Source organism: Microcebus murinus, chromosome 15 (genome assembly GCF_040939455.1).
Source record: "Microcebus murinus isolate Inina chromosome 15, M.murinus_Inina_mat1.0, whole genome shotgun sequence".
Classification (NCBI taxonomy): domain Eukaryota; kingdom Metazoa; phylum Chordata; class Mammalia; order Primates; family Cheirogaleidae; genus Microcebus; species Microcebus murinus.
The window spans coordinates 11,710,514-11,726,848 of NC_134118.1; the positions used below are offsets into that span (position 1 = coordinate 11,710,514).

Consider the following 16,335-nt stretch of genomic DNA (forward strand, 5'->3'; position numbering starts at 1 on the left):
CTGAAAGATGAGATGAATAAATTGCTGTCTAATAAAGAAAAAGGGTTGAGGCAGAAAAGTAAAATCTAGAACATACTAGAATAAATAATTTTATCTCAATAATAAAGGCTAAATAAAAAAATTATAAAAATAAAAGTTCTAGGAATAGATATATATTCCTAAATATAAAATGTCAAAATTGGCATAAGAAGAAATAGAAAATGTGAATAGGATGATAATTATTTTAAACAATTGAAATATTAAAAATCCCTTCTCCTCAAAATTTCTAGGTCCAAAAGGAGTTTACAGGTGAGTTCTATAAAATTTTCAAGGAATAGTTAGTTCCTATTTTATCCAAATTATTGAAGAAAATAGAATAAAAGCTGAGCGTAGCTTATTTTCTGAGGCCAATGTAATCCTGTTGCTAAATAAGATAAAGACCACCAGAAGAGAAAAGTGTAGACTCATTTACCTTATGAATGTTATTCTTGAAATGTAAAGATAGTTTAATATCAGAAATGAGCACAGCTGTATTCCAATAAAACATTTTGAACACTAAAATAGAATTGTGTTTAATTTTTATGTGTCACAAAATATTCTTCTTTGGATTTTTTAAAATCATTTAAAAATATAAAAACCATTCTTAGCCCACATGCTATACAAAAACAGGTGGATGGGCCCAGTTTGTCGTGTAAATTGTAGTTTGCCAACTCCTGGTATAATAGGAGTGATAGAATCAACCAACACCTGTTAAAAATAATTCTTTCCTTACCTTTATTATTTGCTTTCTATTAAGAAATATACAGGACAAGTTATATCACTTTCCATTGGCATACTTTTCTCAATCACTTTATGTTGCTGTTTATTGACATTTTCTGTCCACTGATGACTCTTATCCCATTCTCCTTTGTCCTTGTAGGTTTATATATCTTACACACCTTCAGATCAACTCAGTTGTATTGCTTTCTCCACTTCATATTCACCGTGCCCATCTTCTTTAGCCTTTTAATACTCTTTGGGTTGTTCCTTATTTCTAATTTATTATGTTTGCCATTATTAGCATTGGCAGTTTCACACATGTCATTTATTTTAAGCTCTCTATCCCACTTCTGTCCTCTTCATGCTTTAGAGTGAAAACTAAAGCACAAATTGGAGCAAGATATTTGTTAACATAAATAAATGTAAGAATATTAATGTCCAAACTATATATTTTTAAAAACTTTCAAATCAAATGATAAAATGATAATAGAAAAAATGGACAAGAATTTCATAGAAGTAGAAACCCTAATGGCCAATCATATGTGAAGAAAAGCTCCATCACATTAATTATCAGGGAATTGTAAATTAATCAGAGTGATAACATGTCTTACCCACCAGATTGGCAAAAATTAAAAAAAAAAGTTATCACCTGCTTTTGAGGATATGGTGTAACTGGAAAATACATTGGTACAACTAAATTGGAAAAACAATATGGCATTATCTAGTAAAGTTAAAATGCCCATACTGTAGGGCCAGGCAATTCCACTTTTACCTACAGATCATGAAGAAACACTGGCATATGTGTGCCAGGGGTTGTGAACAAGAATGTTCACAGGAACAGTGTTTGTGATCATAAAGGATTGGAAACAAAGAAATGTCATCAACAGTAGAATGGATAAATAAGTTGTGATGTATTCATACTTGGAATTCTATACAGCAGTGAAAATAAGCTACAAGAGAATATATTTATTCTCTGCTATAAATATATTTATGCCCTGCTATTTTTTCTTTTTTTTTTTTTTTTGAGACAGAGTCTCGCTTTGTTGCCCAGGCTAGAGTGAGTGCCGTGGCGTCAGCCTAGCTCACAGCAACCTCAAACTCCTGGGCTCGAGTGATCCTTCTGCCTCAGCCTCCCAAGTAGCTGGGACTACAGGCATGCGCCACCGTGCCCGGCTAATTTTTTATATATATATCAGTTGGCCAATTAATTTCTTTCTATTTATAGTAGAGACGGGGTCTCGCTCTTGCTCAGGCTGGTTTTGAACTCCTGACCTTGAGCAATCCGCCCGCCTCGGCCTCCCAAGAGCTAGGATTACAGGCGTGAGCCACAGCGCCCGGCCTATGCCCTGCTATTTTAAGTCAAAAATTTATTGAACTTCATCATTGGATACAAATATTTTTTGTTTGAAAAATAGGATTGAAAGATATCTTGGCCTTTAAAATGAAAGTTTCTTGGAATCGTAGGGAAGCTTAGGCAAGTAAGATGAAACAAAGTTAGATTTTTAAAATTAGTTTTAATTATGTAAGTAATATATGACTATATTCATCATGTAAAACTTAAAAAACATATGGAAAAGCAAAGTCTTTTTTGATTAGTACTTCCAAACCAGTGCTTTTCTCCAAAGTAATCGCTATTTTCAGTTTGGGATGTAGCCCCAAGATTTTTGTTTATGCATTACATTCATAAATACATACATACATATGTACAAATGTACTAGTAGTGAATATATATTATTTTATGCTTTTTTGTTGTATAAATGTCTTAAGTTCTTTATATGTCAGTTTATATAGATGTATATTTTCCTTTTGAAATTGTATGTATTCCATGGTATGGACTTTGTATAGATTAGCCATTACCCAACTGATGAACATTTATTTTGTTTTTGTTTGATTACAAAAATATACTACATTGATTATTATATGTGTGTTTATGCATTTATATATAGATGTCTATATTATGGATACTAATCAGTTTGTTATAAACATAGCAAATATTTTTCTAGTCTGTTTCTTGACATCAAACTGTATGGCTTTTGCTCTTTTTTTGTCATCATAAGATCTCTTTTCCTACCATCCTAAATAGTTCAGTTTAGTTATTTTAGACAGAATCTTGCTTTGTTGCCCAGGCTGCAGTGGTACGAATATAACTCACTGGGTTCAAGTGATCCTCCTGCCTCAGCATCATGAGTAGCTGGGACTACAGGCATGCTCCACCACGCCTAGCCAATTTTTAAATTTTTTGTAAAGATGGGTTCTTGCTGTTTTGCCCGGTCTTGTCTTAAACTCCTGACTTCAAGTGATCCTCCTACCTTGGCCTCCCAAAGTGCTAAGATACAGGTGTGAGCCACCTGCCTGGTCTATATTCTCTTACATTTTAAAGTTTCCATTTGTAGTTTTGTTTTTAGTATTTAGTTCTTTAATCCATCTGAAACTTATAACACTTTGGGGAATGGTTTGAAGTAGGGACCTAAATGTATTTCTTTCGAATGGCTACAGATTATTCCAACATCATTTAGTGAATGGGTAATCACTGATTGGAATTATCTTTATCATTTACTGCTACTACAACTACTAGCCAAAATTTGTTGGGTACATACTAGGACCATTCACTCTTCTAAGCACTTTACTAGTATTATCTCTTAAGTTTTACACCGTGCATTGTACAATTGGAGAAGTGAGACAGGAAAGTTTAAATGATTGTCCAGTGTAACACAGTAACTAAGTAACAGAGCATGGATTTTCATCCACAAATCTAGCTCCAAAACCCATGCTCTTAACCTTAGGGAAATGTGGGAAGTTGGAATTGACAAATTTATTTGCCATTTTCCAGGCAGCCTGAGCTAGTACCGTGTTTTCCTGCAATAAGACAGGGTCTTATATTTATTTTTCCTCAAGAAGACACCCTAGGGCTTATTTTCAGGGAATGTGTTATTTTTTTTAAGTATGGTACAACAATCTACATTTATTCAAATATAGTTAAGTCGTCTTCTTCTGGAACATCATAATAACTCTCCAAACCCCGAATTCCATCCTGAATTTATTGCGACTCTATTTCCTTTAGAACCATTGGCCCCAATCTCTCATGTTGAGCAATAGAGCTCTCATGGGGCAGATGACAAGGGCTGCTCATCTTCTTTACCGCTCCGCGACGAAATGCATGGGTTGTGCAGATACGCTGTGTAGCCACGCCCATCACTAGGTCTTATTTTCAGGGTAGGGCTTATATTGCTCAAATGCTTAGAAATCCTGCTAGGGCTTATTTTATGGGTAGGTCTTATTTTCAGGGAAACACGTTAATTGCTTTGATTTTCCCCTTCTTGATTGAAGAATCATGATTGAAAACTTAGTGTCAGAGAGGTGGAGGCCAAATTGCGGTTTTTAAAATTGAAGATAGTCATAGAAATCCAAAGAAAAACAGTGTTTTTCAGGTTTATTTTAATATAGTTTTGATAACAAACAAGGTATAATATTTTAAAAGATTTTAAGATATTTTAAATTTGGATATATGACCAAGTGAGAACTTGGTCAATATATGATACAAGTGAGTTTATTACTTGATTAAGTAAATGTTAGTGCCATTTGATGTTTAATATTGAGATTATTCCCTTTATTATTTTCTGAATTTCTTGTTCTCCTTTGCACTTAGTATACACCTGAAATGGTAGAATGATTTTGGGATTTATAGTCAGGGTAGCCTGGATTGAGATCCCAGCTCTTATACTTTAACTGTGTTTCTTTGAGCTAGTTATTGAACATCTCTGAACCTATTGTTTTTTCATCTTTAAATTAGATGATAATACTGAGGGATAGGGTGATATGATGTTTAAATAAGATAATATTTGTAAAGATACATACTATATGGTAAGTATACTATTTTAATTTCCTTTTATTTTAAAACATGTATATGAAAGTCCGTGGCTTAGGTTAATAATTTGCTTTTCCTGTTTATATCTCTCACAGAGGAATACAGTAATTTTTATTTGGGAGATTTTGAGTAAAGTACAAAGAGTTCATTGTTAGCTAATTTTTTAAAATTAACAAGTGAAAATTATAAACTTAGTAAAAATGAACTATCTCAAATAATTGTCAATTTAGTATCTTTGGATAACTTATTTCTGTTGTTTTTCTTAAGTTCTTTCCTAAATTATATGATTTCTAAATTGTTAACAAAAATATTAACATTAAAAGTATGTTTTTGAGTAAAATGAATTCTTAAATGTCATGTAAAATATGAGACTATTTGACTTATTCATTTCACGTCTATCATATAAAATAGTTAATTGAAATTTTTTTTATTTCAACATATTATGGGGGTACAAATGTTAAAGTTATGTATATTGCCCATGCCCACCTATCCCCCCTCGAGTCAGAGCTTCAAGTGTGTCCATCCCCCAGATGGTGAGCATCACACTCATTATGTATGTATATACCCGTCCCCTCCTCCCCCCCCACCTGCCCAACACCTGATAAATGTTATTCCTGTATGTCCACTTAGGTGTTGATCTGTGAAACCAGTTTGCTGGTGAGTACATATGGTGCTTATTTTTCATTCTTGGGATACTTCACTTAGTAGCTCTATTCAGGAAAATACAAGAGGTGCTATATCACCATTGTTTTTTTTTTTTTTTATTTCGGCATATTATAGGGGAACAGATTTTAAGATTTCAATAAATGCCCTCCCCCCCCCACAAGTCTGAGTTTCCAGCATGACCATCCCCCAGATGGTGCACATCTCACTCCTTATGTATATATATATACCCGCCCCCCTCCCCCCTTCCACCTGCCCAATACCCTGTTACTGTAGTACCTATGTGTCCACTTAGGTGCTACTCAGTTAATACCAGTTTGCTGGAGAATATATCTGGTGCTTGTTTTTCCATTCTTGGGATACTTCACTTAGTAGTATGGGTTCCAGCTCTAACCAGGAAAATATAAGATGTGCTATATCACCGTTGTTTCTTAGAGCTGAATAGTACTCCATGGTATACATATACCACATTTTATTAATCCATTCTTGGATTGATGGGCACTTGGGCTGTTTCTACAGCCTTGCAATTATGAATTGTGCTGCTATAAACATTCGAGTACAGGTGTCTTTTTTATAGAGTGTCATTGGATCATTTGGTTAGATGCCCAGCAATGGGATTGCTGGATCAAATGGTAGATTCACTTGTATCGCTTTAAGGTATCTCCATATTGCTTTCCACAGAGGTTGAACTAGTTTGCAGTCCCACCAGCAGTGTAGGAGTGTTCCTCTCTCTCCACATCCACGCCAGCATTTGTTATTTGGAGACTTTTTGATAAAGGCCATTCTCACTGGAGTTAAGTGATATCTCATTGTAGTTTTGGTTTTTTTTTTTTTTTTTGCCACATTCTTCACATTTGTATTCATTGTAGTTTTGATTTGCATTTCCCTGATGATTAGAGATGATGAGCATTTTTTCATATGTTTGTTGGCCATTCTTCTGTCTTCTTTAGAAAAGTTTCTGTTCAAGTCCTTTGCCCACTTTTTAATAGGGTTATTTGATTTTTTCTTGCTGATTTTCGTGAGTTCTAAGTATATTCTAGTTATCAGCCCTTTATCGGAAACGTAGGATGCAAAAATTTTCTCCCATTCTGTAGGTTGTCTGTTTACTTTCATGACTATTTCTTTGGCTGTGCAGAAGCGTTGTAATTTCATCATGTCCCATTTATTTATTTTTGTTGCTGCTTTGATTACCTTTGGGGACTTCATAAACTCTTTGCCTAGGCCGATGTCTTACCATTGTTTCTTATAGCTGAATAGTACTCCATGGTATACATATACCACATTTTATTAATACACTCATGTATTGATAGGCACTTCGATTGACTAACCATTCTAGGATAGGTAGAGAGTTTTTCTAGGGAAATGATTTTAAGGCTGTCTCAGTCTGTGAGGTGGCATAGTATAATTTAGATGTTTCCTCTAAGATTATGAATGTCTTTTTAAAATTTGCCGCTTAAATACCACATCATTATGTCTACTGTATTAAGATGAAGTGTTGCATGAAATGGTCTCTGAGATTCCTCATATTTCTGAGATTCTCTCATTCCAGGAAGTACCCATTATCTAAAAATTTTTCCTAGAATAGATGTCAAGTTCATCTTCCATTTTTATTAAATGTCAAGACACTAGTCTCGAAATAGCTTAGAGTTATATGCTTTATTTAAAAATTTAATTAACTATTTTATATGATAGACCATGAGATCAATTAGTCAAATATTCTAGTTTACACTACATTTAAGAATGAATTCATTTTACTAAAAAAATACACCTTTAGGCCGGGCGCGGTGACTCATGCCTGTAAATCCTAGCACTCTGGGAATCTGGGGCAGGCAGATGGTTTGAGCTCAGGAGTTTGAGACCAGCCGTCCAAGACTGAGCAAGACCGAGGCCGAGTCTCTACTAAAAATAGAAAGAAATTAATTGGACAACTAAAAATATATAGAAAAAATTAGCGGGGCATGGTGGCGAATGCCTATAGTCCTAGCTACTTGGGAGGCTGAGGCAGGAGGATCGCTTGAGCCCAGGAGTTTGAGGTTGCTGTGAGCTAGGCTGACACCACGGCACTCTAGCCTGGGCAACAGAGTGAGACTCTGTCTCAAAAAAAAAAAAATTCCTTTAATGTTAAGATTTTTGTTAATAATTTAGAAATTACATTAAATTGTGTCATTTTTCTGCATCATCACTGATAATTATCAATGTGTTATATTGTTTATAAAAATGCTGATGAGGTCTAGTTAGTTGAATGCCCAGGTGAGAGAGGACAATAAGGAATTGCCATTTTTATGAACATACTCGGTATAAAGCATGCAGTATATACTGCATGTATCTTTTGATTGACTAGAAAAGTCTGTTTTTCAGTTAAGTGGTGAAACGTGTAAGGCCAAGCATAACGTTTGTCAGTCGCGCGGAAGCGCTTTCGTGGAGAACTCAGAATGCGAATGAATGACCGCGTTCGCGCGCTGCTGTCTCGCGTGTCTCCTAGGTGCCGCGGTGGCGGGCATTTACCGAGTGGCCGGCAAGAACATGGCCCCGCTGGAAGCGCTGGTGTGGGGCGTCGGACAGACCGTCCTCACGATCGTCATCTCCTTCTCAAGGATCCTGGCCACGCTTTGAGGTTTCCGTGGGAACGTCCTGCCTCACCCAAGGAAACAGATGTACAGATTCCCTGAAAGCGGCATTGTTAACGAGCAGAAACGACGTTGTGCAAGAACGCGGACCGAGCGGGTCAGAGCTCGAGGAGGAGCTCGAGCGGTGGCGGAAGGTCGCCCTCTGGTGTTCACGCGATTGCACTACCGCACTGCACCTTACGTGCCTCCGTCCCAGGCAAGGTGCGTTAAGACACTCCGTGAAGCTACACGAAAAAGCACCTTGTTTAGCTGCCTATCAGGTTAACATTGGTGTTGAAATCATCGTTCTTAACAGTGTTGTGTTAAGTTACAGGGACGTTTTGAGGGATTGATATATGTGCCAAACTCTTTTCTTTTTGTTAACATTGATCATGTGACAATTTGCAAGCATAGCTGTAGATGAGTGCTGTGAACATCTTTGACATGAATTCAAGTAATGTAGTAAGATTTTTGTTTTGTAACGCTAAATCCCCTATGAGTGCTAAATATGGCATCATTTACTATGAGAGACATTATTTGATTTTTAATGTTGAGTGTTCTGGGATTTAGGGCTTTAATATGTTTAGGCATTATTGTTACTTAATTTGTGTGGAAAATAATAGTCTTCTTCATGGAAGACTAGCTAAAACTGTTTTAAGGACTCAAAGTAGATCTATAGGGTGCATACTTTTCACTAACTTAAATAACACCCTTTTAATAGTTTCCCTCATGCATATTCCATTTATATGAATTCAAAAACTTTATGGGTTACACACATTGATTGTAGTTTGTGTGCCATGAAAATATAATTTGGAAATTTTCTTATAAATTTTGTAAGAAAAAAGTCTGAAATGCATGTTGCATCTTTGACCCTTCTAAAGAAAGTTTTGGCCTTGTATCTCATCGAGAAAACATCTTTATAACTAGTATCTCAATGGGATTATATTACTTGTTGCATATATCTTGATTTTTGATGAAACATAAACGATCTTTCATTCTGGAGTATTAACTATTTTTAGAGAGTGGCCTAAATTAGGCTCTGGAAATAAAAAACCTCATTTGTAGAAAAGTAATAAGTAAATTATATTGGAACAATAATAAACAATTTTACTATGGATATGTAGTAACATAATTTTGCTAAGTAAAAATTGGGAATATAGTAAATAATTTTAAAATTTGGCAGTTAGTCTCAACATATCAATATAGTACTGAACATGTATTTGAATGATTTGTTTCAGTTCAGTTCTTGATTTATGCTATTAAGTTATGATTTAAGTTTATTTAAGTTTATAAGTTATGATTTAAGTTTACTAGAAGAATCTATGAGGACATTAATTAAAATGGAAATGTCCTTTGTATAAAACATTTTCAGAGGTTTTGGCAATATAGTTGTTTGTAAGAGTACAGGAAGGATAGGGGAAACACACTGCCTGGCCGACTTGGTCTCCTAATGAGATTTTTTTGTTACCAGGTGCAGTTATGAATGTGCTAACTCAAGCAAAGAGCTATTGCAGAGAATATGAAATTCAGGACAATCCAAAAAACAATCTGGCAACCTAGCCTCGCTGTTTAACCTAATTTGGTATAATAGTGGGCTTCTGTTAGGTCTCATTCAAATTTTAGATCTTTGTTACCCACACTACTTTTTCTCCACCCAAAATAGGAAATATCAACAACTTACCAATGAGGAGTTGGGAAGGGGGTACTTTTATAAGTATAGAAGCCAATTTGGGGCAATTTACTAACACTGAGGCTTGGAAAATTTGTTTTTCTTAAAAAAAAATAAGCAACTATGTGTGACTCTTTGAAGTAAATCTTAAAATTGATTCTTTTTATGATGTACAAGTCTGAAATTATTTTCATGTGTTCTTTATATTCCAGATGTTTTTACAAATTAAATTTAGGCATAACTTTTCCATGTTAATTTGATTTCTCCTTTTCTATTAGACTTGAATTGTGTTTTCCTTTATTTTGGCTACTCTGTCAATAATTTAAAGCATTGATATTCTTGCAGAGGAATTGCCAGTAATATTTAGAAATTGTTTCAGATCTACAGAATGAATATTTGTTTTAAAATACAGTTATTTTATGATTTAAGAAAGTTATCATGGTAAGGCAGTATGGAACACGTGGTTTATAATTCAAAATTAATCAGAAAATCACTTGTTTGCATTAAATACATGAATGTGTGGACCAAAGAGATTTAAACTCTTGTTTTTACTCTAGAATGAAAGTATAATTGAATGGTTAATAGTGTGTAGGGTGTCCTGCAGTTGTCTTAATTATCAAATTACTTTACATTATGAATTGGGTATGTGTGTGTGTACTTGTAATTTTAGGGAGTATTTTTGGTTTCTCTGTGTTTTCAATTATTTCCATTGGGATTTTGTGCAACTGTCACTCTTGATGTTTTGAAATGCAGTTGAATAGTGTGAATTTATGAAATTGTCTTAATAGCTATTTATATGCTGAGATTTTTTAAAAAGTTAGTGGTTTTCCTATAGAGACAAGAAATGTTTAATGATATATATATATACATACACATATATATATCATTATATACATATATGTAGAGCTGCTGTATAGGAATTCAGTCTAACTGGAAAGCTTTTGTTCAATGAACACTTTCATGTTCGTAGTGGAGAATTTGATATATATGTTCAGTTGAATGATTTTTTAGATAGGTTTGAGGATGTTTGAGAATTTTGAATTTAGGGAAAATTTTCTTGGCTTAATAGTTAGCTGGAGACCCTTGTTTAGGATATAACAAAAACTCTTATTGATGTATCTAAGTTAAACTATCTTAAATTTGTATGTGATGTAGCAGTAAATTTTTTTTGTGACAGTGCAGGAAGGAAGGGGGAAATCCTCTACGGTTGATATACCTTTATTTTAAAAATGTTCAGTGAAATATTGCTGATAGTGAAATCTGGTTTCCAAAGAAGGAGCTCCTCCTATATGCCCAAACTAATTATTATTTAATATACTGGTTAGATAAGTCCATAGATCAGAGTTAGTCAGGGGGCCTCCTATGAACTACAGATGTGACTGCCCAGTGGAACAGTTCCATTGGTTGCCTAGAATAAAGACAGTCCTAAATGATAGCTATGTTCAGTGCTTGCAGCTTAGTATTATTTTAGGTCTTAATGTTTACCAAACAGTGTTATAGTTTGTTACCCGATATACTTCCTTAGTATTTCTTACCCAATATACTACTACCCAAAACCATATAAAGGTCTTGTTTATACTTTAAATGAGAGAAATAAACAAGTAGGTCTGCATAACTTAAATATTTGTGACTTACATAAGGAAAAGGGGTAATTTAAAAATCAAAGAATGTTGTCAGAAAAGGTCTTTAGTGAACCTCCAATTAAGAGGAAGAGAGTGGGGCTGCCACATCAGTGTGCCCACGCTGACACTCACATACTAATTCGATTTGGTAAACATTTTTTGTGGCTCTACTATATACAAAATGCTAAACCAAATATTCCTATAGTATGTACAAGAATGATCAAGAGATTCCTGCCTTTGAGTCCTTTGAGAACTAGCAAGATGATTTTAAATCTTAAAATGGTTGGGATAACACTTTGCTTCCTGATTCTAGTTGAAAGTTCAAATCCTGGGTTTTACTCTCAAATTCTGATTTTCCTTGTTCATTTACTAATGGATTTTCTTTTTCTTTTTTTTTAAATGGATTTTCAACAACTGAGATACCATTACTGTGGCATAGTGAAGAGAATATTAGACTCTAAGCCAGCAGTGCAGATTTGATTCAGGCTCTGTCACTTGTCAGCTTTTTGATCTTGAGCAAATTATTTAACCTCTTTGATCTTCAGTTCATACTTTACAAAATGTGATTAATACTTTATGTAGTTATTGTGAGGATTATGAGAGAAGTTTTGGGAATGGCAAAGCAGTATCTGACAGTAAATGATCAATAGATGGTCACTAGAATTTTTCTAAAAATTTCAATTTGCAGTACCAATTGAATATATTGTCTTGTAAAATTCTCCTATTTTCTTCCATTTCCATATTTTCTCTACATATATTTTAAGAAGGAAATAAAACAATTCTCTATAGTCTTGCTTCCTTCACCCCCTCTCCACCCCTTTATTTTTAAGATCAGCAGATGTTTATTGAAGAACCCTTTTGGGAGTTGGTGGTGGTGGAAACGGCCAGGGCAAACAGGATTAAGTTACGAGTTCTGTTTACCACTGGTTAAAGTAGGAAAATGATAGAGGTGGTTAGTGTTTACTAACCTTTACCTCGTGGTACTTCCCTTGGATTTATTCACGTACCATTCATTGACTCGCCACTGTGCGCAGATTATCCTCCTTGTGTTATGGAGGATAATCCTCCTTTCTTCTCCACCCCTGGGCATCTGGCTCCACAGTGTGGGGCCAACACTGTAGCAAAATAGATCTGGGCTCCAGTGTCTACCAAGTCCCTTTCATGGACCAAAGGCACATAAGCCCTAGTCCTTATTTTGTTTGCTTTTTTAATTTAAAAAGAAGTACTACTATTCTTAATTTAAATCTGTTTTATAATTCAGGAAGTAACAAGATGCTAAGAGCACTTTCTGAAATAATTTCATACTACTTCACTCTTGATATTACATATTTTTCTTCCAGAAAGTCTTAATCAAAATCTCTTCAGTCATTACTTAAGATGAGAAGAATGTGGAAAATTACTGAAGAAATTCTAGTGGATTTAGATTGCAGAGAAATTTGCTAACACCCATTGGGAATCTAGGTAAATTACTGTTGCTTTTAATAATCAGGGGTGAGATTCTCAGTGGTAAAAATGGACTAGTAATCAAATGATCTCATAATCTTCCTTAACTTTCGGTCCTTTTTATAATATTTTGGAAGAACACTCCTCAGGGTAAAAAGGACATCATTTGATTAAAAATTATAACATTTCTTAAATACATGGTACCATTTTGTAGCAGAGGGAAGTTTAAAGACAGGAAGAAATGTTGGAGAGGTAACGCACAAAAAACAAACACATTTGATGAAGTACTGATGTTATATGAGCACAGTTTCCCCCTTCTGTTAAGACTATAAACTGTACCGTATGAGTATGTGCAATGCATGTTTACAGAAAGCTGTGTTTCTTTATATGTGAGATTTCACTGACCATAATGCATTCTGAAATCATATTACATTTTTGCATGTGTGTGGTTTGCTCTGCTAACTTAATGATCTCCGTTCCAAGTAGATAATACAATGTTGTTAAAGAGGCTGCTGAATTAGTTATCTAAAAGTGTACCTGTGAATTTGTTTGGGGGAAGTAATACTTAATGTATCAAATTTTCAGTAAATGTGGAGATGTACCAGTTAATACTTTATTAAATTAGTGGAAGCACTCAAATTTCTGAGTGAACTGAGCTATGAACTATAATCACCTCTTCCCCTAAGTTTAGGGGACTCACATTAACGTTCTCTACATTCATTGCACGTGTTGAACTTACATAATAATTCTTTCTTGATTTTGAGAACTAATTTAGTAATTTCTTAAAAATCTTCCTCCACCTTCCATACAGATGTCATACGTTAAAAACATATGTACAGTTTGTTGATAGAAGCCAAAGTGCTGGTTTAGAAGAGAGTATTCTTAACACCCATGGTTATGCAGCTGTAGTCTTATGGAAAAATAAATACTGTAGGCAAGTCAGGAAAGCATGAAGCTCTTAAATTTTTTTTAGATTATATACTGTACCCAAATATATCTACCCTCAATAGTAACATGTTTATTTCCTTTTTCAGAATGTATTTAGGTATGTAACTGAAACTGGAAAGTAGTTTGAAATATAGAAAGAGGAACTATAATACATTATCATCTGGATCCCACAACTGTAACACTTTTTCTCTTAAATATAAACTGGTTATTACTAAAAATCATCACTTTTTTTTATAGTCCTGTTTAAATGAATGTTAACTTGAGTATACTAGTGATGATGAAAAGTTTCCATTGTTTTTAAAGTATTTACACATCATTATTTAATATCTTTGAGATGGAAAATTTTTAAGATTTCTCCATAGAAAGCAAAATAGAGGCACTTGTTTGAATAGTGATAAAAATGATTTACTTTCAATGCTGGATGAGTTGGTAGTCTAATTGTTGACACTTAGTATTTGTGATAATGGATGCATTTACTATGGAGGAATTTTTTAAAGTTTTGGCCCTCCCCAATACATATATTCAGACATGAGCTCTATACACTTAAATGAAAAGATATGAAATTCCACAGTATTTTTCATTTTAGCCATATAACTTGGTAAAATTCATATGATTCTACCATAAGTATTAGCCCCTGACCTTAGTCATCCTTGGACAAGGGGATCAACTTTATCTTAAAGTTAACTAGCAAAATATGTGGTTATTTTGATAGGAAAAATCGTTTTTCTGATAGGTTTTTAAGACTCAATTTCAAATTGTGTTAACTCTCAGACCACTGATGAATCATTTAGTAAATCACAGGACAGTTTTTCAAAGCTAAATGATGCCTTAGTGCCTTGAAAGTTAAGATACTTTTGCAAAGTGGATTTAGTGAGATTCAGGATTGGCACCATGAGTCAACTTGGCGCATGTCACCTGTTACTGGGAATTCAGAGTTTAGGAAGAGCATGACTGAAACAAATCTTAGCTATTAGCTTCTTATGGTTCAGTGTAAATCAGTTATTTAACCATTGACTATGACAGATGACAGCTACTTTTGTTATATTTTCATGATGTGGTATGTATTCTTTTTCTCTCTTTTCTCTTTCCAAGTAAGTATGAAATGGGGAAAATGTAGTCAAGAAAATTAAATGTAGAATTTTAAATTTTAGTTTTGTTGTATACTAGAGATTCTAGTGTGAAAGTGTTAGTTTTATACTGTAGTACAAGGGCAGATGCTTTATGTAACCTTTAGAAATATGTTTACCATCAGGGATTTATTTTTACTATAGAAATACTAAATGTACTGTGAAGCTTAAAGACAGGAAGAATAAACATTGAAGGGGTCATCCACAAAAACAAAGGCATATTTGATGAAATACCCTACATTATGTGAACACAATTTTCCCGCTTCTGTTACAACTATAAACTACACTGTATGAGTATGTGTACTGCATGTTTACATAATACAGTTTAATTTCAAAGGATTATTTAAAAAAAACTATGTTTATATATAATGCCTAACAAGCTGTAAATATTGTATACTATTGATTTTTAATTTTATATAAGCAATTTTTTATTTCCCAATTCATGTACAAATCTCATTGTGTATATAGCATAATTTCCTGGAGAACACAAATTTTGCAGTGAATTTTAAGTATTTTAATTGCAGTAAGCATCAGGTTAGCCTTAGAGATATTGATGTTTATTTTAAATTATTTTTCACCATTCTCATTTTCTTCAAAGGGCAGCAATAAACATACGCAAGTTATTTTTGATTATAGAAAGTTGGTCTACAAAGATAAGATCTAGGTTCCAATACATTGCTTTAACGAAAAGATGCACAATCAATATGATCCAGTGTCTACTCACAGGCCCTTCTCTGAGGGCCACATGTGGCTCTCCTCTTTGTAATATACAGGGTGAACTCTCTACTGATACACACAAAACAGCTGTTAAAAGTGAATCCAGCACTGAATTGTCATTACACAGAATTTATTGGATTAAAAATTTGTAATATACAGTATTTTAATAAAGTTTCTGTATTCAATTTCATGCACTTATATATAAATAAACCTGTCTTTAAAAGCTTTATGGGGTGTTTGACTCTTGGTGACATATCTTTTCAACTCATTCAGCGTGGACTTGAATGTCTTCTCATGCCCTTCTGTCAGTTTTTCTGGATTTCCCTGTGGGTTTTGGAGGTAGTGCTGAAAAGGTAAGCAAAAACCTAAGGACAAATTTGGCCTAGTTTATAGCTTGCCTAGCAACAGTCTCAGGCCACATGAGCGTCAACTTCTGAGAAGTATTGTTTTAAGAAGCATGCTATCACTTTAGTAATAAGGAACAACCATTGAGGGTTTGTTGCCTGGTAGACACTTCATATATACTCTAACACTTAAGGTAACCCCTCAAGTGATGTGTTTTATCACCGTTTTATAGGCGTGGAAATTGAGGTTAACAGAAGGTGAGAAACTTCTCAGGGTCATGCAGCGAATGGTTGCTGGGCTGGGGATTTCTTGCTCTATTACTGTGTTTTTTCCCCACTAGGTGATGTTGATTTCTGCCGGGCACTCTGGGAGTTCTTACCTGTGATGAGATAATATCTCATTACTGACAAAGACCAAATGACATTATGGGATTTTGAAAAACTACCAACTCAGAAATTGAATGGTAAAATTTATGCTAGGGATTTCTGAGGGAAGTGTCAGGTATACAACGAGGCTCAACTACTGTCCTGCCTGAGGAGAGATTGGTGCCAACAAAGCCAGTCACTGAGAATGTCACAAACCCTGCTGAAAT

General features: G+C 34.3%; 1 protein-coding gene across 1 annotated transcript in view; it reads left to right on the forward strand.

The window, feature by feature from the left end:
• TMEM170B (transmembrane protein 170B) overlaps window positions 1–15,627 on the forward strand; it is a 48,398-nt gene extending 32,771 nt beyond the window's left edge. The window contains exon 3 of the mRNA XM_012753623.2: window positions 7,749–15,627. Within this exon, the coding sequence (XP_012609077.2) occupies window positions 7,749–7,879 (131 nt within the window). The 3' untranslated portion in view covers window positions 7,880–15,627. The remainder of the gene's footprint in view (window positions 1–7,748) is intronic.
• The last annotated feature ends 708 nt before the right edge of the window (window positions 15,628–16,335 follow it).